Source organism: Equus przewalskii, chromosome 9 (genome assembly GCF_037783145.1).
Source record: "Equus przewalskii isolate Varuska chromosome 9, EquPr2, whole genome shotgun sequence".
Taxonomy (NCBI): Eukaryota; Metazoa; Chordata; class Mammalia; order Perissodactyla; family Equidae; genus Equus; species Equus przewalskii.
Window position 1 is genome coordinate 64984847 of NC_091839.1, and position 22840 is coordinate 65007686.

At 38.3% G+C, this 22840-nt stretch overlaps 1 protein-coding gene across 3 annotated transcripts; it reads right to left on the bottom strand.

Annotated features, from left to right (window-relative positions):
• Nucleotides 1–289: 289 nt before the first annotated feature.
• GPRC6A (G protein-coupled receptor class C group 6 member A) lies at nt 290–21349 on the bottom strand. 3 transcript variants are annotated; one of them, XM_008517975.2, is made up of 6 exons: nt 21156–21349; nt 18520–18823; nt 15661–15972; nt 8631–8843; nt 4258–4381; nt 290–1641 (listed from the first exon to the last, which is right to left on the bottom strand). In XM_008517975.2, the coding sequence occupies exons 1-6, from the start codon at nt 21347–21349 to the stop codon at nt 527–529; spliced, it is 2262 nt and encodes a 753-aa protein (XP_008516197.2). In that variant the 3' UTR covers nt 290–526. The 3 variants fall into 3 exon arrangements, with proteins under 3 accessions (XP_008516197.2, XP_008516180.2, XP_008516188.2); XM_008517958.2 differs by having other exon boundaries at nt 15136–15972; XM_008517966.2 differs by lacking the exon at nt 8631–8843 and having other exon boundaries at nt 15136–15972.
• Between the last annotated feature and the right edge of the window lie 1491 nt (nt 21350–22840).

Here is a 22840-nt window from a genome sequence, read left to right on the forward strand (position 1 = left end):
CGTCTATACATGACTGCCTTCCCTTGGATTTTGAGCTCCTTGAGGTCAGAAATGATGTCTTGATCCTTCTTGTAAATTTGTATTTAGCACATCACCTGGCACATGGTAACTGCTCAAATGCTTGTTCAACTGAACTAAGCAGTGGAGGTGGGAAGGTAAAGATGCTCAATACAGAAGGAGAACCCACACAAAGAGGTTTGAGAAGAGGTGGTAGAGGATGGGGCAAGGATGATACATTATGGGCTAATTTTGAATAGAAGAGATACCTTTCCCTATGTGCCTAAGAGGAAGGAGATAAAGATGGAGGCAAATAGAAGGTGGGAATGGATGGAGTTTCAAGCTGATGGCTCTATTTTCTTTGTTAAGCAGGTGGTTGGACAGAGGGAGTGTTCTACCAAAATTGGGTGAAGATAGAGGCAGTGAAGAAACACATAGGATATATTTGCTCAGAAAGTAAGTGCACATTTTAAACGCTAAGACCCTAGAAACATTTTCTTCCGGAATGTGCCATCTCTTAAGGACTTATTCATATACTTGAAATTCTTTTCCGAGGCAAAGTTTTAGATATACTTGTAGCATTTTCTCTACAAATGCGTCCAAACACTTGCTCCTCAAGATCTTTGCTTTTCTGCCAGGCTGCAGACTTGCCACCAGGGCTGGGATTGGTCATTGGGATATTGCTGTTGGTGGAGTCCAGTGAAACATGACTCATAGCAAGGCTACCTGCACTGTGGGAAGAGTAACTGTAAATCATCTTGAGAAAGGCAGATTTTGTGTTAGTCTCTTGCTTACAAAGAATAACATAGCATTTGGGGAAGAACATACAACACAGGATCCCATAGTTAGATATCAAAATAACAATAATCTCGACAGCTGGCAAATATTTGCCAAATGTGGTAGCATAGACAGGGATGAATATGATCCAAGCTATGAAGTAAATGAGCATGCCGAATGTTATGAATTTGGCTTCATTGTAATTCTCAGGTAATTTCCTGCCTTTGAAGGCAAATATGAAGCAGATAAAGGCCAAGATGGCAATATAGCCCAACATGGTGCCAAATGCGAGGACAGATCCCTCCTCACATTCCAGGATAATGACTCTGGGCAAGGAGACATTCTCTTCCACAGTAGGTGCTGCTAAAATTACCCAGAGTGTGCAAATGACAACCTGGATACCCGTGCAAGTGAAGATGATGGGGATAGGTTTATAGAGGCACTTCAAAAAGTTCTGCAACTTGGGATCGAAGCTGAAGGCTAGCAAAATTTTCAGAGACTTCATCAAAATGCAGGAGATGCAGAGAGTAAAGCTCACACCAAACAGTGTCTGCCTGGTTTTACACGTGAAATCCTGTGGTTCTCCAACAAAAAAGCCCGTGTTGGCAAAGTTGAGGAAATGACAGAGAAGGATCACATAGCAGACTGTCAACCCCCCGGATGATTTCACAACGGGTGTGTTCAGGTTTCTTGTAAATATTATGCCAATGGCCAGAACAAACATGATTCCCAGAAGAGAGAGGGCCATGAGCAGGATAGCCAAGGAGTCATTCCAGCTGAGATACTCCACTTCCTTTTCAAAGCACACGGTGCTCCTTACTGGGGCCCAGTGAGTTTCGTTGTTGCATAAAAGGCAGTGATCCATATCTAAAAGACAGAGGAGATTCAGTTATTGCAAACATTTAAACCAGGCGATTGTCCACAATGCTACAAATGAGACTCCTTCTCGTAATAGTCCTGACTAGAAAACGGATATAGATAATTGTCACATTGGTTACTTATTAAAATAAAGCATGCACAGAACCCAAAGAAGGTGAGAGAGAAAGGGTGAAGGTGAGGGAAGAGGAAGAGGGGAAGAGAGAAAAAGAGAATTTTCAGTCAAGCTGCAAGTCTTTAGGAAATTAATATACTCAGGATAGATGCTAGCCTCTTGTGAACTTGCTGGTGGCAGTTCAGGGACTCTGTTAAGAAAAGGGGCCATGGAATCAGACATATTTCAAGTCCCTTTCTCTATCACTTAACGATTCCCGTAATCTTGAACAAACCAATTGAACTTTCTGAGCCTATTTCCAAATCTCTTTAAAAAATTTTTTAAAAAGACTCTGCCTTATTGGAGTGCGGCACTCAGTGAGATAATAAATATAAAATGCTTTGCAGGGAGCGTTGCTCACAGTAGGCACTCAATATGACGGGGGCTGCTGTTATAAATAAGGCTGCAATTCTTTTAAAAGCAGAGACAATATGGTTGTGTCACCCTAAAAGCTTCCTAAAAGTGAGATAACACAAGATAGTTATCAATGACAGTTGATGAAGAATTAAAGTCTATTTATCCACCCAGGAGTTTAGTATAATTGAGCCACTCACACAGGCAGTGATAAGCTTGAAAATGATTTATGTTGACTTTTTTTTTAATAAGGATTTTTTTTTAAAGATTGGCACCTGAGCTAACATCTGTTGCAAATCTTCTTTTTGTTGTTGTTTCTTCTTCTTCTTCTCCCCCAAACCCCGCCCCCCCCTAAGTACATAGTTGTATATTCTAGTTGTAGGTCCTTCTGGTTGGGCTATGTGGGACACCACCTCAGCATGGCATGATGAGTGGTGCCAGGTCCGCACCCAGGATCCTATCCGGAAACCCTGGGCTGCCGAAGTGGAGTGCATGAACTTAACCACTCGGCCATGGGGCTGGCCCTGATTTATGCTGATTCTGACTGCAGGGTGGCATAAATAGTTGATACCAGAGTGGTGTCTCTGGGAGTGTGATTGCATTTGCTCCCTGTTTTCACCCCCTATAGATGGGGTCCTAATTACTTCCAAAAAGCCTCTCTCTGGGCATCCATCTGATTACACTCCGCAAAGCCCATTCAACTTTATACAGGCCCCGTGGTCACTTCTTCATTCACCTGAAAGTCAAATGGTGTTTCTGTTTATAGACTTCATTAGCTTTCCAGCCTCCTCCTCTTTCCAAACTCTGCTTCCCTACAAATACCCATTCTTTTCTGTCCTCCCCTTACCTACTGCTGCTGGTACCTACCATTTCATTAGTTCAGAGAACATTTATTGACCTTGTCTATGTACAAGGGCTGTGTCCTGGAATCACAGAGAATAGGAGATGATGTCCTTTCAGAGTGCCTTAAATCCTTGCTTTTCCTCCAAGGTTGCCCTCGGTCTCCTATACTTGTTCTTGGAAGCAACTTACTCTGGTTATCAAAGACAACCCAGATTGTATCTTGAAGGACTCTTGTACATCTTTATGGGAAATGAATGCTCCATACTCTCTTGGTGTTTTTGTTTATCCCACTTGGCAGACAGGTGCTAGATACCACATAGCCTGGAAAATTTGCTCTCCCTCCAAATCACCTAGTTATTTAGACAGCACAGTCCATCTCGGGTTGAGATAAGTGGCATTTTTGTGAGGTAATGACAGAACATGGATATTGGAATGTTTACATTGCGATACTTCTCTCTTGGAGCTAATAAGGAAAAAGAATAAGCATTTGGGAACTATTCCAGCTCCGGGATTCTCAGCTTTTATATAAGATGAATAGGAATGCTGCAATAAACAAGGGAATATGATGTTTTTAAAGTAGGCTTAGCTCCTGGGATAGTGCAGACAGCTCCTTTTAGGGCTCCAAAGGCTGCTGACCTCACTCTTGTTCTTTAATTTGTATATTTTGCTCTGATCTCATCAAATTGTTATAGACAGGTTTGGCAAACAATCAATTAGTAACATCTTATCTCTGTCAGTAGTTCATCCCCTTGTCTCAAGGAAGATTCTTTCTCTTTAGGCTTCACTGTTGCCTATTGGTAGGAATAATGAGATCTCCAGGGTGTACACACCTCTGAGTTTCTAACATGCTCAGATTAGTTAATGCAGTATTTATTTATTTATGGTTATTGTGCCCCAATTACAAGTCATGCAAATCTGTGTAGGGGACACATGGACAAAAATTGACAGAGAACTCGCATTGTTTTAAGAGGTGCCGGAGAAGAAGTCCAGTTGTGGGGGATGACATCATCCCCTGGAAGTCAAGTTCCTTTTCTCTCTCTATTATGTATTGGTTGTGCATCTGCTGATATAATAGAGAAAATTCAAAGATAAAATGAAATCTTACAGGAATTTAGTCTAGCAAGGGCATGAGATGCATTTTTTTTTTCCCAAATGAAAAACTAAGCCAAAAGAATTCATGTAAAAAAAATCAGCCTAAAAGGAATGGTAAGGACCATAGGGTGGGTCACTGTACCTGTCGTAGTGACTGCAATTACCTGTCTGATTACTGTAGTGATTTTCAGGACAGTCCACACATTCATAGCAGCAGATATGTTGACTTTTTGTAGTTTTCTTCATTTGCCCAGGACTGCATTCCTTGGAGCATTTAGATTGAATTTGCTGAAAAATGGAAAGAAATCCCAAATGGATTTTTTAAAAGATTGATCTTAACTAATTTTGTATTTTGATCTTTCTTTCCATAGTATATTAGAATTTTTTGTCATCTGGAGAAATGTGAACATGTTTAAAAAATAGAAAATATTTCAGATGGTGAAACTGTTTTAGGAAGAGTACAGCTTTTGTCACATTAATAACTTCTGTAAGGAAATAAGGGAAATTAGCTCTTTCAAAAAGCCCCTAGCAGAGGGAGAAATGTGTAGTGGTGGAGCTAAAGAAGGAAATGATGGCTTAGGAATTTCCAATCATGTGCTGTATGAAGAGTTCAACCATATAAGAAAATAATATATTCTTGGACTTTTATATTCTTTAGAAGAAGGTTATTAATAATGCTGTCCAAAGACCATGTCCAGTCTAATCTTAAAAAACAAAACAGTGGAAAATTTTGAATTCAAAACTATTAAAGTATGAGTCAAAAAGACAAAATCATCCTGAGAATTTAGATCATAATTCTGCACGTCCCAATGTAAATCACATGTAGCATTCTATTTTCACGGAACCCTCTGTTTTCAATCTAGCTAATAATTCTTTGCACTTCAGCTGTGTTATTTTTTCCATTCATAGTCCCTTTCTCATGGCACGTCTTGTGAGATAATCTGTTATCGTCTTTCTTTTGTCCTTGGGAAGCCAAACCAGAATGAGTAAGTGAGACTTTCTTCTCAATTCTCTTAATAGCTATTCCTGAGCCTGGAACATAGTCAAAGTACTAAGCTAACCAGTCTTTCCTCTAGAAGATGAAAATGAACTGGCTGAGAGAGAAAAGCAGCCAAGATTCAGTAGCCCTGTGTCCACAAGCACTGGCTTTCTTGTTTTCAACACGGTTGTTGCTGACCTGGGTTTTGAGCTGGCAGGATATCTGCCTTGTGGATTCCCCAGGGCAAACTTTTAATTGGAAGTATCCACACTCTTGGAGGGTGCTCAGAGGACAAAAAAGGATTTAACTGGACATCATTAGGGGAATAAAGTGAAACCTTTCTTCCCAGAAACACTGTCTCTTCTCTCCCCACACATCAAGAGGTAGTAAAGACATTCTAATGTCTAGGATTGATAACTTTGGAACAGCAACAGATTTAGGGTTACCTGATGTTTTGGCCTATGAGTGTGGTTTTTTTTAAGGTATGCTTTTTTTTTTTTGGTGAGAAAGATTGGCCTTGAGCTAACATCTGTTGCCACTCTTTCTCTTTTCTTTTTTTGTTTTTTGTTTTGTTTTTTCTCCCCAAAGGCCGAGTACATAGTTGTATATCCTAGTTGTAAGTCATTCTAGTTCTTCTATGTGGGATGCCGCCACAGCATGGCTTGATGAGCTGTGTGTTGGTCTGTGCACAGGATCTGAATTGGGACCCTAGGCCACCAAAGCTGAGCACATGAACTTAACCACTCAGCCATCGGGCCAGCTACTGGACTATGAGTTTTGATGACTTACCAGAAATGTTGATACCCCAACGAGCCTGCATATTGATAAGCAAATCTTGAAGTCTGACATAGTTGATCTCAGATACTGTTGGTATCTACAAACTTCTTGAAGTATTTATGGGTGTTTCCACCAAAAAGGAAGACTTGTCCCACTTTTCATGGTGGTCAGCCCCTTCCACTTAGTCTCTAAAAGCCCTATCAGTTATTTTTCTTCCTATCACCTCCCCCTCATTGGTGTCTCTCCTACAAAGTCTGGAGGTAAGTCTTGGTAACGATAAATAATAGAGAATCCTCTCTGTATTCAATAAAAAAATGAGTCACAGCATGGTTTAAGAGACCCAGTTGAGTTACAGTGTTTAGCAGAGTGCTGGGTTCACAATGTGGTTGTGAGGATAGTGGTGATGATAACAAAGATGGCAAAAGTTTGGGAACACAGAAGGATGGCTACACTTCTATTTTTCAAGGGAAAAGTATCTTGCTTTACTGAAACATCACAGGGAAAATGAGAACTAAGAGAGTGGCTTAAAGCATTAATATATTCATTCCTTCATTCAACACGTATATTTTGAGTGCCTATTATATGCCAGGAAGTTTTGTAATTGTTGGAGCCATAGCAGGCAACAAAAGACAAAAAATCCATACTCTCATAGACCTTCAGTTCTAGTTAACAAGGTTGACAATAAATAAGACAAAGATAAGCAAAATGTACAGAATGCTAGGTAGCAATAAATGCTAAGGAGAAAAATAAAGACAGGAGGGTGCATAATAAGTGTTAGGTTGACATTGAAATTTTGAATAAGGTGACTGAGGAAGGCCTCCCTGAGATGGGGATGTTTTAAGAAAGACAGAAAGGAAGTGAGAAAGTGAACCACCTGGACGTGAGAGAAGATTATTACAGGGGAAGGAAACAGCAGGTGCAAGGCCTTGAGCTAAGAGAAAGGAAGGCGTATATGGAAGAGTGAGAAGGCCTGTGGGGTAGGAGGAAGGAGAGGGTAAGGGGAAGGTGGTAGGAGATGAGGTCGGGGGACTGGTGGCAGGTCATGGAAGGTTGTTAAAGACATTGGCTTTACTCTGAGAGAAATAGGATGTAGGGAGGATTCTGAGCAGACTGTTATATTTTACAGGGTTACTCTGGCTGCTGCTTTAAGAACAGACTGAAGTAGGTAAGAGCGGAGGCAGAGAGCAATTGGAAACCCACTGTCTTAATCTGGGTGAGAGGTGATTGTTGCTTGGAGTGGAGTGGCAGCAATAGAGTAGAGGACAAAAGTGGTCAGAATCTGGACCCATTTTGAAAGTAAAACTTCGATGGGATGTGGAGCATGACAGAAAGAGAAGTGACAAGGATCCCACTGGGTTTTTCCATAAGCAACTAGGAGAAGGGAGTTCTTATTTATTGAGATAGAGGTAGGTTTGGGAACTCAGTTTTGGAACTAATCAGTTAAGCTATTAGACACCCAGGTAGAGATGTCAAGTAAGGGGTTGTATATTTATTTAGGTTGAAATCCAGAAGATAAAAATCTAGGAGTCATCTGCCTTCCATATAATGACGTTTTTTTAAAGTCACGAGCCTGGATGAAATCGCTAAGGAAAAGTGCAGACAAAAAAAGAGGAGCCGTTCCGAGCTCTGGGCACATCAACATTTATAGGCAGTGGGAATGACAAGGAACCAGGAAAGGAGACTGAGAAGCAGTGGCCAGAGATGGAGGAAGAAAGTCAAGGGAGTGTGGTATTGTGGAAACAAATAAAGAGAACATTTCATGGAGGGAAGATTAATTAGCCTGTGAGTGAAGTAAGATGTTGTTTGGATTCATTAACATTGGTGAACTAGACAGAAAGAATTTTGATGCACTGGAAAGAGTTCAAAAGAATTCTTGGAGGAGAGAAGTTGGGATCAGTGAATATATTCAACTTTTTCAAGGAGTTTTGCTGTAAAGAGAAATAGAGGAATGGGCCGTATATGGAGGGGGATGTGCACGTGTGGGGTGGTCAATGGAGTTTCTTTTTTTTTAAGGTGGGAAGAATAACAGCATATTTGTATCATCATTTAAATAACGCAGAAGAGAAAATGCTTGAGGATGCAGGAAGAACTGGAGAATTGCCAGAGCAACATCCTTGAGTAAGTGAAAGTGGTTGGGATCCAGAGGACAAGTGGAGGAACTGACCTTGTCTAGGACCACAGACAGTCCATCCGCAGAGCCAGATGGAAGGCAGGGATATGGGCACAGATATGGTGGCAGGGAAACCCTGATTGTTTCAGTTTTGTTAGTGGAATAGGAAGCAGGGTCAACTGAAAGAGAAGATGAGGAAGATGTGTTGGAGTCAGAGGAGAGAAGAGAAAGCATAAAACAGCCATCTAGGAAGGTGGCAAGTTAATGGACTAAAGGAATAGTCCAATTGTCCAGCAGCATTAAGGGCCTACTCGAGGTTTGAGGGCATGAATTTAAAATGAGAACAGTCAGCAAGGTGTTTTTTGTTTTTGTTTTATTTATTTATTTATTTTTTGCCAAGTTCAGCGACACGGGATCTATATTGATTAGACAGAGAGTTGAATTTAACCAGGATTACACTTTGAATGAATATGAGGAAGGGAGAGAGAGGGGGAGGGAATTGAGAGTGTGTACAAGGGATCAATAAACAAGTTGATCATGGCATTTAAGGAGAGAAGTTGGAGACAGTGAACAGGCCTTAGAATGACTAGAGGTCCTGGTGGGGTCAAGGACTTTTGCAGTTGAGTTACCAATTGATTTGAATGCTACAAAGCAGCCTACAGCAAAATTACCTTGAGATTTCTGAACTCGTTTTTTGCTTCTTGGTCTGTGATGATGAAGACACCATTCTTCAGGTCATATTGTGCCAACCTGGTGATAGTCATGTGGCCATTGATCTCCTTCCAGAGCACAACATCATATCCAGTATTCATATCCCCATGGGCATCAAAATGAAATGAATTACCTCCATCAGTGAATGTCACATTTTTCAGTACATCAAGTAACTATAAAACATAAACACAGAAACAAACACTAATAGAAATATTCTAAGCGTACCCAGTAATGTAGTTATAACACTGCCTTACAAGGAATATCACTTAAAGATTAGAAAAAGGACATTCTGGATCAGTGAGTGTGGTAACTAGTTGAGAAGGTTCTTTAACTACCTGGCAACAATTTGAGAATTCTAACCTCATTTCTGCCAAAGTCTTGCTATGTGAATTTGAGAAATCAAATTAATGTTTATGGATGGTAGTTTCTCTAGCCTGTAAAATTAAAATCTGAGTATCTTCATTTTTCCACATTGTAGATTTCAGAATGGGTTCTCTGGGGCAGATGTCAAGGCTCTAATTCTGGCTGCATATCTCATTAGTAATGTGATCTTGACAGTTACAATTTCTTTCTAGGCCTCAGTTTACTCATCTGTAAAATGAGGTAAATGAAACCTACCCTATAGGATTATTGTGAGGATTAAATGTAATTATGCATGTAAAGAGTTTAGCCCAGGATTTGGCACAGAGTAAGAATTAATAAAGGTTAGATTAATATCTGTTAATACCTATTATTAGCTAATGGGTATATTGTGCAGATAATTAAAAATGCTCTGTCTATCAACTAATAATGTCACCTGACATTCATATGTTATTGCTAATACTCAAATCTGTGATATCATTTTACTCAGTAACAACTCAGTGAAGCAAGCTGAGCAAGGATCAGCTTCCCTTCTTCTTAGATGAGGATGCCCAGCAAGGGTGAAGGAACTTATCTGAGGACAAGCATCTTGACTTTCATTATGAGATCTTTCCATTCCATCTAACAATATATTAATTCAAGATCTCCTGCTATTTTTTCCTTCTGACTCAAAAGCAATCATCAATGTGCCATCTGGAGCCACAGAATGCAGGAAAATTCATCCTTTTTTTCTAGAGTCGCAATTGGCCCAGGTCCTTGGCCAAGTCTGAGTGGGTAATCTAAGCCAATAGTTGTCATACTTGCCATCCTCAAAATGAAAACTGATGGGACAGATCTACAAACCTGGGAGACAGTCCAATAACAGCAGCACCCTGCTCCTGGGCATGTACTGAGGAGCGTCCTCTCCAGAGAAGTTTAGTTGATGGGCGTAAGTAAGGTAGCTTCTAGCACCTGCCCTCTAAGTCCCTACTTTGTTACTCATTTGGTGGAAGATATGGATCTTATTATCTCCAATGGTTTTCAAGTTTCAGTGATTGAGTGCATAGTAAAGCGACTTCTAAAATCTGTTTTCAATTTAATTCATAAAATGATTTTTTTTAACTTGAGAGGAAAGAATTGCCATGAAAAGTTACTTGTTACCCAACTGTACAGTGAGAACTTGTATGCAGTACAGCTGGGACAGGAAACGTTTAACTGACAATAAGGCAGCCATATTGAGCTTGCACTGCAGAGGAAGAACACTGGGCCAGGAGGGAGGAAAACAGGTTGCAATTCTGGCTCCACCATTAACTTGATATATAATCATGGCTAAGTAAATGCCCTCTCTGAATGCATCAGGCCCACTCATTATCTAAATGTACGATACTGTGCAGCTTTGTTGGGTGCAAAATCTATGGAATGAGTTACAAATTGTTCTACTTGAATAGAATTATTCTTATTCTATTCCTTCTCAGTTAATCTTTTATGAAAGTTTCTTTCCTTTAATTTTTTTTGTTCAACAGAACATAAGTAAATCAAGCTATATTTTAAAGTAAATATAATAGCTACAATAGTCATGTCAATGACCAAATGTCACTTCAGCTAAGTCTCTAAGTGTGTGTATTGATTTTATTATACATCCCTACAGATTTCATAGTTCCTTTAATGAATGTCAATTAATTAGTATTACATTAAAGAAGCAGGATATCAGAACTAACATGGTGAAATTAACCAACAAAATCTTATTCTAGTAATTGCCTGGAAGATAAAAATGGAGGGAACAAAAATAAAAGAATAAGTAAGAGCCTACCGTTAATGTTCTCACCTCTGCCTGTGTATTGATTTTTCTTCTGTTCCTTCCTTAAGCAATATACACACGTAAGAGGAAACATATCCTCTTCCACTCTTGCATTTGAACTATAATTTCCACCTGTTTTTTTTCCTGCATTTAATTAGGTTTTACAGGGTAAAGTTCTGACACATATATGTTCTGTACATAATGATAACATTATATGATGTAAATAAACTAGCACAATTCTATGCTTGTTCTTACAGGAAAGAGGGTGGAGGCAAATAAAACAGTGAATTCATTACTTGTTAAATGTGACAGAACATTTGCTCCCGATTAAGGCAAATTTTGAACACTAACATTCCAGTTATTAAGCTATTAAATGCTTTTCCCATCAATTATTTGTTTTTCACTGAGACTCTGAAATTCACTGTAATTGACACTACAAAATTTAGAGAGTAGGATTTGCATTTCCATTATTGTATTATCCACTTCTGTTCGGTAATGACCTGTATTTGAGAACAAAAGGCAAGGGGGCCACACCAATTAAGGTGTTGTGATTGATGCTGTCTTCCATTTCCATAGCTTCTCTGATGTCCGCTCTATCTCCACAAGTAAGCTGTGCTTGGGAAAAGAGGTATCTTTGTGAGTAAATTAGAGAACAGCAGAGGAAGCAGCCTTGCATCTCTGTCTGGTGCCCAACCTATGTCTTTTTCTTTTGTGAAGTTTTCCAGGGTGTAGTAGAAAGCCCACTGGACTAAAGCTGGGGCAGTTTCACTGCTAACTATTTGGGTGACCATAGGCCAGACCCTTATTGCTGAGGCCCCCTCCATCTCTAAACTGCTATGTCTCAGTCACCAGTAACCCTTCCTCTTGTCACTTCTTTAGGATGAAGTGTAAAGAATATGAGCCCTGTGGACCTACCATAATATTATAACGATTAGAAATCATCTATGTTAGTGCCTAGTACAGTAGGCCTTAAAATGTTTGAGGAGTTATTTTCCTTACCACTCCAAAATCACTTTCTTCTTGGAACATGTCTCCTCTGACTTTTGGACTAATATTCAATCATCATTGCTACACTAGGATGTCTCATAAGTTCTTCAAACTCAACATCTCCAAAATGGAATGCTTAATATTTCCTCTCCCTACCAGGACTCACTTTTCTCTGTGCTTCCATTTCAATAAATGGCACCAGTTGCCCAAATTTTTGAATTGTTTGCAACGTCTTTGCTTCTCTCTATCATCCTTTACACCCGATCTCACTCCTAATGTTCCTCATACTTCCTCTTAAATATCCATGTGTATGTTTCTCCATCCTCATTGTCACAGCTGTAGTACAAAGCATCCTTTTCTTATGCCTGTATTACCAAACTCACCTTTCTCCCTCTGGTCCTGTGTCCCTCTAATCAACACACATGACAGTGGGAATACTATTTCCACAATGGAAAGCAGATCACATTCCTCTCTTGTGTAAAAGTATCTTTAATTGGCTCCTCTTTGCTCTACCAAGTCCAAATCTTTAAATATGGTTTGCAGACTTTCTGTTTCAAGGATAGTCCCTGTACCAGCAGTATCAGCATCACCTGAGAGGCTTTTAGAAGTGCAGACTTTCAGGTCCCCCTTGGGACTACTGAATTAGCATCTGTGTGATAGTAAAATCCCAAGGCAATTCAACTGCACATCAAAGTTTGAGATGCTCTGATCAACAAGGCCCTAATGATGGATTCTTCACTAGTCCCGCCAGTCTCATTTTCCAGTAGTTTCCACAAAAGTCTCTAGTTCTATGGCATGATTTTCTGCTCCCTGAAGATACCATGCTTTCTCTTCCTTCTGAGACTTTGGTGGAATATTTCTGCCCTGGCTAACTCCTACCCATCCATCACATTCACTGGAGATATCGTGATCCTTGGAGAATGTGCTCTGAATTGCTAGTACTGAATTAGTTGCCTCTATTACGTGCGGCTCTGCCATCTTGTGTTTATAAGAAACACCGCGATGTATCATCCTGTATTGTAATCAGCTCCTTAATTGTTTGATTGTGTACTCTACTAGACTCCTTTAGGGAAAGAACTGTCTTGTTCTCTATAATATTTTTAGCACTCAATGCAATGCCTGGAACATTGAGACATCCTATAAATATTTTCTAAATAAACATATGAATACAAGTTTGACTATTAAACATTCTCTCATCTCACGCACATCACTTACTACCTTGTACATCATCAGAAGTGAAGGAAAACAAAGAAGAGAAAACCAAAATAACTAGTCACAACAGAGAGGTGGTATCCTTGCACGCATCTGAGAAACATTAAAAATCTGTTGAAGTAAAACAAACATGACTGTGCTGTCCCTGAATACCACTCACAGATGTAAACAAATACAGAGCCAAAGTAAAGACTATCCTCAAATACTGGGGGGAAAAACCCTTTAAAGTTATTTGAATCTAAAATTATTCAGAAACTATCATTCAAATAATGGTGAATTTTGCCAGGGTACAAAATAATCTTTAGAAACGCACCTTGGATTAGTTCCCCGAAATCTTGCTGATCTTTTAAGTTTAGTGTCTACGGAGATTTCTTCATAAAAAGACAGTTGTTTGCATTATTTGTGCTACTGAATCTGGCACAGATGCAGCTCACTCACATGGAGATCAAAGGAGCAAGTCACTCCCCTATTCCTCCTTGCCTATCTGTTTCTATGTTTCTAGATAAACAGGCTCCCAGGGCCGTAAAGAACGACCTCAGGCTTCTAGTGTTTAAATAAAACTTTTAGAAGACGCTACTTGAATTATGCTTTCTTAACTCTTTTCCTCAGAATGTTTGAGACTTATTCCTGATTTAAAATACTTTCCCAGATCTTTAGTAGATAAATCGCTCCTGCGGTTTGTATTTCTCTTTTCTTTTGAGCCTCTTTGTGTCCCCCCCTCTTTATCCTGTCTGTCTCTATGGTTGTCTATTTTCTCTCCATTACTCCTTCTCAATCTCTCATTCCTAAAATTCCATGTAGTAGTTTCATTACGGTGGTCCACTTAATTTTTAGTTTTACCAATCCTTCATTGAAGGTTTACAAAGAGTATGCTTTCAAATAGGCATCTTAAAACTATTAAGCATATAACATTTTTTTTAAAAAAAGAGAGTTTTAATTTAAAAAAGATCCTAATCTCTAGTCTTATCTCTTCATTATGTTTTTGGCCTTGTGTTTACAAGGTGCAAACTAGTTTTAAAATGAGCAATTTGAAACACTCTATGACCATCACATTATCTACCCAAATGTAAGTTTGTCAGCTCAGAGCTTGGAGCTTGTGTTGGTGGGTGTTTAAAGTAAAAACAACAAAAGTAGAAATAGCCTGTCCTGAATACTTATTTATATGATCAGAAGAATTGGGTCTTACTCCCTTTCACCTTCTTTTTCCTTAGGAATTTAAAATAAATGTATTTTGGAACATGGTTCTGCCTCAAGACGTTGCAATTTGTCTTTGAATACACATTATTGAGAAATTTGTTTCTAATGAGTAAAATTTTTCATCATATGAAGCAACAATTTACTTTTAAATACCTTGTTCATGGGCATTTAAAAAGCGAAATGGAAATTTTTCACTAACTAGGGCCGCATTACACTTTAATTTGAACTTCTCAAACTAATCAAAGAGAGGAAAGGGAAAGACTTCTTTTACAATTAGTGGTGCATGTAAACCTGAGATATCATAGGAATTACCCTGATTGACCTAATAACATTCCAATGAATGTTGGAATGTTCCAATTCCATTCCATTGGAACCAGACTGGAGTCCTAGGGAGACGGCCTTAAGTAAGAGTCATAACTGGAGGCTTTGGGACTATAAACCATCAGAGACATCATGAGAAGCAAAGGGCACGGAATCAGAAGACTGAGACTGAAGTCATATTTCTGGTGCTTCCTAGCTTTAGTTTCCTCATCTATAATATTTAGTAATAATAAAAAGGATCGTTAAACATGCCTGGTCTTGTGTTTGTTAAGAGCATTAAAAGAGGCAATTCATAGGAAGCACTGAAAAACTGCAAGATCAGATACAAATCCATAAACTCAAGGAAAATAACACTATCACCAGAATCTTCTTGGACAACAGAAGAACATAACTTTGGTGAGTCAGAGTAGGAGGTAAAGGTAACATAACAAGTCTCATCCTCAAGAACAAAGAGCTAATGGTACAAAGGGAGGTTATTCAAAAACTGAAGGTGTCTGCTTCTAAAAGGAATACGATTAAGAGCAGTTAATTTAACTGTTTGCAAATTAAAGCAGGGAAGGAAATGGAGGAAATGATGGTAGGGGGATGTTCTCGGTTGTGTGAGTTAGTACCTCCCATGGTTGAAAGGCGTTAGGGTTCTGACAATCTTGAGCTTGGCACAGATCCTGAACTGCATAACCAAGGGCAAACACTGCGAGCTGAATACTGTGAACAAATCCTGGCTCAGTGTAATCCCACAGGAAGTCATTTCTCAGAGAGAAGTTCCTTTCTATATCCTTGTTAGCCTTGTAGGTCAAAGTCCCCTGAGAATGGTTGGAAATGCATTGACTCAAATCACTGTCCTTGACATGAGCACAGGCAGACAAGAGCATGGCGTATTCATTTAAGGGCTTGTTATTATCACTGGGAAATAAATGCAGATTTTGTAGAAAGGAATGGAAAGAGGACATATTCCCTCTTGTAAAGGTAAACCCCACAATTTTGCCAATCCTTTTAATGTTAGGAATGGTGGTGATCTTGGTGGCAGTTGACCAAATATCGCTAGCAATCCAGGTCTTATTTACATTCCTTTCAATGGCTTTATTGAAGAGATTGAAAACATGGAATTGCCTCAGAAATACCACAATGACATTAACCTGGGCTTCTGCTATGATTTTCTCAAGTGCCTGATTGATCCTGACTTCGATGGTGTTATCTGAGAGGAAGGCTGGGATAACTTCTTTGAAGGCTATGCACACATTATTTGCCGCGGTCTGGATTGCAAAAGTGTTGAGAGCCAATCGTCCGTAGTCATCATCTGTGGTTATGATGCCAATCCAGTTCCATCCAGATTTCTGAATTAGATGGACCATTGCTTTAGTTTGGTAGAAGTCACTGGGCACAGTCCGTAAAAATGAAGGGAAGCGAATTTTGTCGCTTAGGATTTCTGCAGTTGATTCATAACTCACCTGGAAATTGACAGAATCTTTTAGTTACAGTGTTGATGAACTCCAGGTGGCTGTTCATGTAGATTTTCCTCTCTGATTTCTGTGAGTTTCCATAACCTTTTCCTAAATTCTCTAGTCCTTTCCATCCTTCCCTTTCAATGAACTCCTACTTTGCAAATAGCTTAAATCATGATATTTGGTATGTGGTGACTGCCTAGAGTCATTGCTCTCTAATCACTTTAAGTTATGCATAGTATAAGCCCTTGAAGGGTTCAGGCTCTAACTTTTATCTCTATCGCACTTCTATATCCATTTATATCTGTCTTATCTCTCAGGCCAGGACCGATTGTGGATATTATCTAAATATTTAGAAATAAATACAAGAAAAATGCAGCTGGTGGTGATTTTTATTCTAGGTAAAATAAATCATCCAGTCAAATAATCCTCTAGTCTAGAGGTCAGCAAACCTTTTCTGTAAAGGACCAGATAAAAAATATTTTAAGCTTTGTTGGTCACATATGCTCTCTGACATATATAATATATATATTGGGGTCTTTTTGTTACAACCTTTAAAAAATGTAAAAATCATTCTTAGCTCCACAGCTCAAGAGTTTGAGAGTCACATTTGGTCTGCAGGCTATGCTTTTTTTGTCCCCTGATCTAGTCAAATAAGCAGCAACATTTTGGGAGTCCTACCTAACATGTGCAAAGTTGTACCTGATTTACTGCTTTGGTGATTTTATTCTAGGGAGAATTATTGCCTTCCAAGGTGAATTTTTTTTTTTTTTTTTTTTTTTTTTTTTTTTACAATTTGCAGCCTCATGGTATGGTGCAAAGACAATAGGCTTTGGAGTCAGACAAACTTAGAATCCTGACTTCAATAAATTTGGGAAAGTTAGTTCACTTTCCTTTACCTGTGAAGTGATAGGATTCTTGTGAAGATTAAAAGAGAAAGTTTAAACGGATATTAGCACATGGTGGACATTCACTAAAGCTTAGTTCCTTTCCCAGCACGTGACACTGCTACACTCACCAACATTGTGAGAGCTGCGCTTCTGCAAAATCAGCGTTACCCGTGGAAGTCTCCTTTCCTTTGTGTTGTCTATCATGGCAATTACATTTTACATTAAACAATCATTGTTACAAATAGTCTACTTTTCTTATCACCTGACTCACATTATACATAGTCTAGAAATTTTGAGCCAAAGCCTTATCTCTGAGATGTTTGGGGGAATAATTCTTTCATTTTGTCATTTTGGACTTATAGTTTGCATTACCAACGTCACTAGGCTATAATATAATGGAACTCTCAGAGGCTTTCATAAATATATGCGTTTATTTACTCTAGCTCCAGAAAGTATATATTTTGTATATAAGTGTATATTTTGTATTCTTATACACATTTATTATATTACATATTTTTTCTATCTGTTCATTTCTATCACGTGGTCATTTCTTTTTTTCCCTTTTTTATTGAGGTAACATTAGTTTAAAACATTACATAAATTTCATGTGTACATCATTATATTTCAACTTCTGTGTTGTCTACATCATATTCACCATCAAAAGTCTGGTTGCCATCTGTCACTGTTCAAATGTGCCTCTTTACCCCTTTCACCCTCTCCCCACCCCCTTACCCTCTATTAACTACTATCAGATGGTCATTTCTTGATAATCTGACTATAAGCCTTTTTCCTTTCTAACTTTTGGCTTTTAATCTTCCTTGAGCTTAAAAAGCAGTGACCTCACAAGTTACAGGGTGATGTGATATGAAGATGAGTAGGCTCAAAATGAAAGCCAAGGGAAATTGCTGGACTCTGAGGAATGTGCGAGCACTTAGTGCAGGGTTCTCTAATATCTGTTTTGGTCTTTCAGAGATGTTTTTACTTACTTCTTGGTTATTGGTTGGCCTTACAGGAGGTATGCATTTCCACAGTCTCTGCTCAAAGCATTTCTATCATACTCAGAAAAAATTGCAAACCATACCACAGCTAACAAGATGCTACATGAGCCAGCCTTTGCCTGTCTCTCCAAGTGCATCTCTTACTATGCTCCTTTCTGCTTAAACTGATCCAGCCATGATGACCTTTTGTTATTCTTTGGACATTTCAATGTTGCGCTTGCTGTTTTCTTGGTCTAGCTACTCTTCTCCTCTCCCCCATCTTACCTTGGCTGTCCCTTCTCATTCAAGTTCAGGCTAAACGTCACTTTCTCAAGAAGTCTTCCTTGACCTCCATACCCCCTTACCCTTCATTCTCTTCTCTTTTCTTCATAGCATCTGACTGATTGTTACTCCAGAAACAAGGCAGTTGAGGTGCTCAGAAGTTTGTGTCTTATCCAAATCATGCTGAAAATTGCCAGAAACTAGACCTGACAAATTGAGGGGTGTCTACACCCTTAGTGCTTTGTCCACTCTGTGGTCTATGATAGGGCACATCCTTTCTTTGACAGAAGAGAATGAAAGGTTAAAGTAAAGGCAACTGCCTAACTAGTCTCCCAGGTTACCCTGATCTGTTCATAATAAAGAATATAATCAAAACCAACATACGGATGTATAACAGAACCTACCTGTGGCATGAGCTGCAAATTCAACATCCTGGAGACAGCCATGGTTATTTCTGAGTAGCCAGCACCTATGACAGCCTTAACCCTTGGCATGTAGCTGGAATAGTCACACTTTAACTCCACGATTTCTCTGGAGCAGTTGAACTTAGAAAGAAACCTCAGAGCAGCTGCCATTGTCACTGTGACATCAGTACAAGTGTCATAGATTTCATACCCCAGTTTGACTCCAGATAAGAGTGTTGAATTATTGATCATCTCAATGCTGTGTATCATGGCAAGAGTATGAAGAAAGATTGATATGTCAAAGCTGTTGAGAAACAAGTATTTTTTGAAATCAGAACATAACTCTTCTCCACACGTGATGATATCTCATTTTATCCACATCTCTGCCTTATAATAGACAATTTCTGGATCAGTGAAGCTTACTTCTTGATGGATCTAAACTTTATTTATTTAAAAACAATTTCTCATGGAGACTTTAGAGGGTACCTAGGAACCCACACTTTCTCAAATACAGTCTATGGAACAAGATTTAACCATTTCTTAATGAAGTTGGGGATCATTTTGATTACTCGATTTAGCCTTCTGCAGTATGAAGATGTGTCTGGTTTTTGTTCCTTTTTGTCGCTCAATGTCAGTATTTTATTGCCATCCAAGTACCTCCTTTTTAGACTCACAAATCCGTTTTTAAATTTTCTGATTCTAATCTGCTGTGGTTGAAAACCAGATTAATAAGACTCTTAAAAATTGCATATAAATATGCTCTGGGAAAAACCCAATAGCCTTCTCCTAGGTAAAGTGCACTATTTTAGTTCCAACACATAGATAATTCTTCTTTTGGAAAGCTTTTCCAGTTGACTTCTTGATTTGTGATAATCCCAGAGCACTGAGTTGTTTGATTACTGATTTACTGTCAAGTTTATTTCATCCACCATGTTTACAAAAGGTTACAAACAGTGCCTAATACATAGTAAGGGGTGAATAAGTGTTTTTTTAAATGAATAAAAGGAGGTATTATTATTCAGTGTTTTGATATGCTAATGTTTCCTTTTAACGAATTGAGTTATGATAAATAAAACAATTTGAGTAATAGTATTTGCCATTGTGGACTATCTAAATGTGAAGTTTGACAAATCAGCATTAAGTTTTTAATTTAAAGAAAGAAGCAAGGAAGAGGAAAGGTTAAAGTGATGAATTGTCTGCTATTTAAAATGTATAATATTTTCAGAGTTTCCCACATGTTAGCTCCATGACAGTCTGAACCTCGTTGGTAAATTCACCTCAGTTTCCCAGTGGTTAGAATTGGGCCTAGGTAATGTCGGCACTTAATAAATGGTTGTTTAATGTTGAGTGAATACTATTTCTTTCAGTGACCAACAGTAAGATGAAAGGATGTTCAATTCAGTGATTTTTTTAAAGAATAAATTTGGTTATTAGATCAAATGATTCTTTACTATTTTCCATCGTTAGTAGTTGGCCTACGGTTGTGCGCCTCAAATTTGTAGTCATTGTTTGGGTGCCAGCTTAGCTCTCTGAAAATCTTCATTAATTATTTTTGGGTATTTCCTGGTATTCCTGATAATCAGCAGTTATGATGACAGTAGCTCAATGTGCCTAACTTCTGGAGAGAATGCCAGGAAGGAATCTCAGTGTGACATGAGATCCCATTTTATCTGAAAGCATTCTTAGAGGGCTTGGTAAATACTTTTTGATAAAGAGAGAAAAAAAGGGAGGAGAAAAGAGAAGATTAAGTTTACATATAAAAACATCAAGATAGAAATCAGGATTTTAGAGCTAGAAGAAACGATGGGGATCACATTGCCATAGCAACAGAAGCTGATGCTGCCTGTGTCCTTAGAGGTTATCCAGGCCCTTACTTTGTAGATGAGAACACTGGATACTGGAACTCAGAGTTTAAGTGATTTACCTAAATTTACAGAATTAGTTTGTCCCCAAACTGAAATTAGAATTCAAATATCCTACTCTCCTTGAAGAAAATCTATTTGTAACACACCCCACCCAGCTTTACTATTCCATATTACACTGTGCCAAATGTCTTTTATATAGTTGAGCTTTCACAATGTAAAGCGTTCATCAAAGAAGAAGGAATAGTTTCAGTTGAGATTGGGTCTTAATTTATGAAAGAATTAGATTATTTCAAGAATGAAATGAAGACAGTGTTGACAGAAATGTTAGTGTAGAGAAAAATTTTAAATGTAGTCTATTTTTAACGAATAATTAAACAAGAGATCCATGTTTATAACAAAATGCATGTTGTGGGTGGTAGAAATATTAATGTGCTATGTATGCTTGTGGTGGACAGGCCACAGTGTCTTATTGGTTTTCTCAAGTGACTTCATGGATTTTTTTTTTAGGCAAAATCCAAATAAACATATTAATGTAAAGCATTAATTGCCTCTGCTCTTGGAAGTTGACCATACATATAGTGCTGATTTATCTCTCTTTTAAGGAAGGATTTACTTCCTTAAAGTAACCAAGATTAACTATATGTAATTGCAAGATACGTGAGTTTAAATTTTATTAAAACAATTTAGATGTTAATACAAGTAAACATTTACATGATACAGTCTCCCGGTATAGTCTTGAAATCTAAATGTACTCTGTGAGGTTTTACTCACCCAACACACTTCTGGATTTCGGGTCGTCTGGGATAGTCATCTGAGGACAGCATTTTTTCATGAATGGCAAACAAACCTCCAATCATGATATGTCCTGGAGAAGTGGCAGTCACAAAGTCATCAGGGGTCTGGCAAGGCTGAGAAGAAGCAAGAATAATCACAAAGCAGATAATCAGTATAATCAGTAATGCCATGTTTCTATCTCATTTGCTCACTTCATGTGAGTTCTTAGGAATCGAATAATAAGCTCACAGAGTGCCAACAACATGGGTCCTATTTCACTGTAAACACCATGTAAGGTATAGGACAGTGGTAAGGATCAGAAACACTCAATATTCAGATGCTTGATGATAGTCAAAACAGCTCTTCACCAATAAGAACATATCAGACTCTTAACACTCCAATGTTGGACATGTATGAGAGCAATAACACTCGCTGGTAGAATTAGAAACATAAGTTTCACTGTGGTAGCACTCTTTCACTCCACTGTTAAGTCAAGGTCTTTGAGTCAGAGCAGCATTTCTTTTGAAGCAGAATGTAGACTCTTTAGAAGGGAGCAGTTTGGGAAATGGATAGTTCTGCTTTTCCAAAAGTATCACATTCAAGGAACAAAAGCTTCTGTGTAGTTTATAAACTGTTTAGAAAAATAGCATCCTGCTTTTGTTTTTCCAGAAAAGTTCTATTTTAAAAAAATGAAGTTCAGTTAAGTTTAGGTGTTTATCAAGTTCAGTTTACAAGTGTCAGAAATAGGTAGGTTTTGTGGTGACGGGGAAAACTAACAACGAGATGAAACCTCTGATATAGTGTTTTGGTTTGAGCAAAAAAGGTCTACATAGATAACTGACATTTCCACAGTTGCTTGTGGATTTTTAGTTTTATAAATTTGGGACTAATTTCAAGCTACATATTCTTAAATGCTTAGGAATCTGAACTATAATGACTTTATGGATATCTTTTGGAATTTAGTAGAAGACTGGTAAACATCAGTAACCTAAGCATCATTAAGAAAAAGTTGAAAGTTTTTCAGTTTATTTTTAAAATCAATCTTTTTCAGACATTGGATTAAGAAGGACTATCATGGGCGCACATTTCCAAATCCAATACATCAAGGTTGTTTGAAGAGTAGCAGACACATTTAAAGGAGTGTCAGAAAATAAAAGAATACAGTGGCCAGTAGGGTATTTTCCATCATCCATCATCCAAATTAGCCTTAGATTCCATTGACACATCGGGTTTCGCCAAGTGAAGAGTGGAGAAGTTACAGCGCATCACAGTGTCACATGTCTATTAAGTCTTACCATTTTAACTAGTGGCAGGATTTCCTCTTCGAACACAAACCAGTTAACTTCAGTTGTCCAGAAAGTTTAATAAACATACATGAGTTTGAAGACTCTTCAAATGTTTTGCAATTGCATTTTACCTATCTTACTCTTATTATCCATTTGTGTTTGTGTGTGTGTGCAATCGGATAAATTTATATATTCATGAATTTAGTTATTTTGCTCAGATAACCCCTAAGGTCTGATGTAATTATAAGTTCAAAGATAATTTTGGTAAAGACATACTAAAAAATAAGTAATTCAGATAATTGCTCAGCAAAAGCATATAATAAGTATCTAGCAACTCAGAATAATTCTGAAGCTACTGCTCTCATGTGACCATATTGCCCAGGCCTGACATTTATT

Coding starts and splice junctions, on each gene's coding strand:
- GPRC6A (XM_008517958.2), bottom strand. CDS start 21,349: ATGGCATTACTGATTATACTGATTATCTGCTTTGTGATTATTCTTGCT. Junction 15,973..18,519: donor ATTTGCAGCTCATGCCACAG/GTAGGTTCTGTT, acceptor GTCAATTTCCAG/GTGAGTTATGAATCAACTGC. Junction 8,844..15,135: donor ACGCCTTTCAACCATGGGAG/GTACTAACTCAC, acceptor TATGTTTTATAG/TTACTTGATGTACTGAAAAA.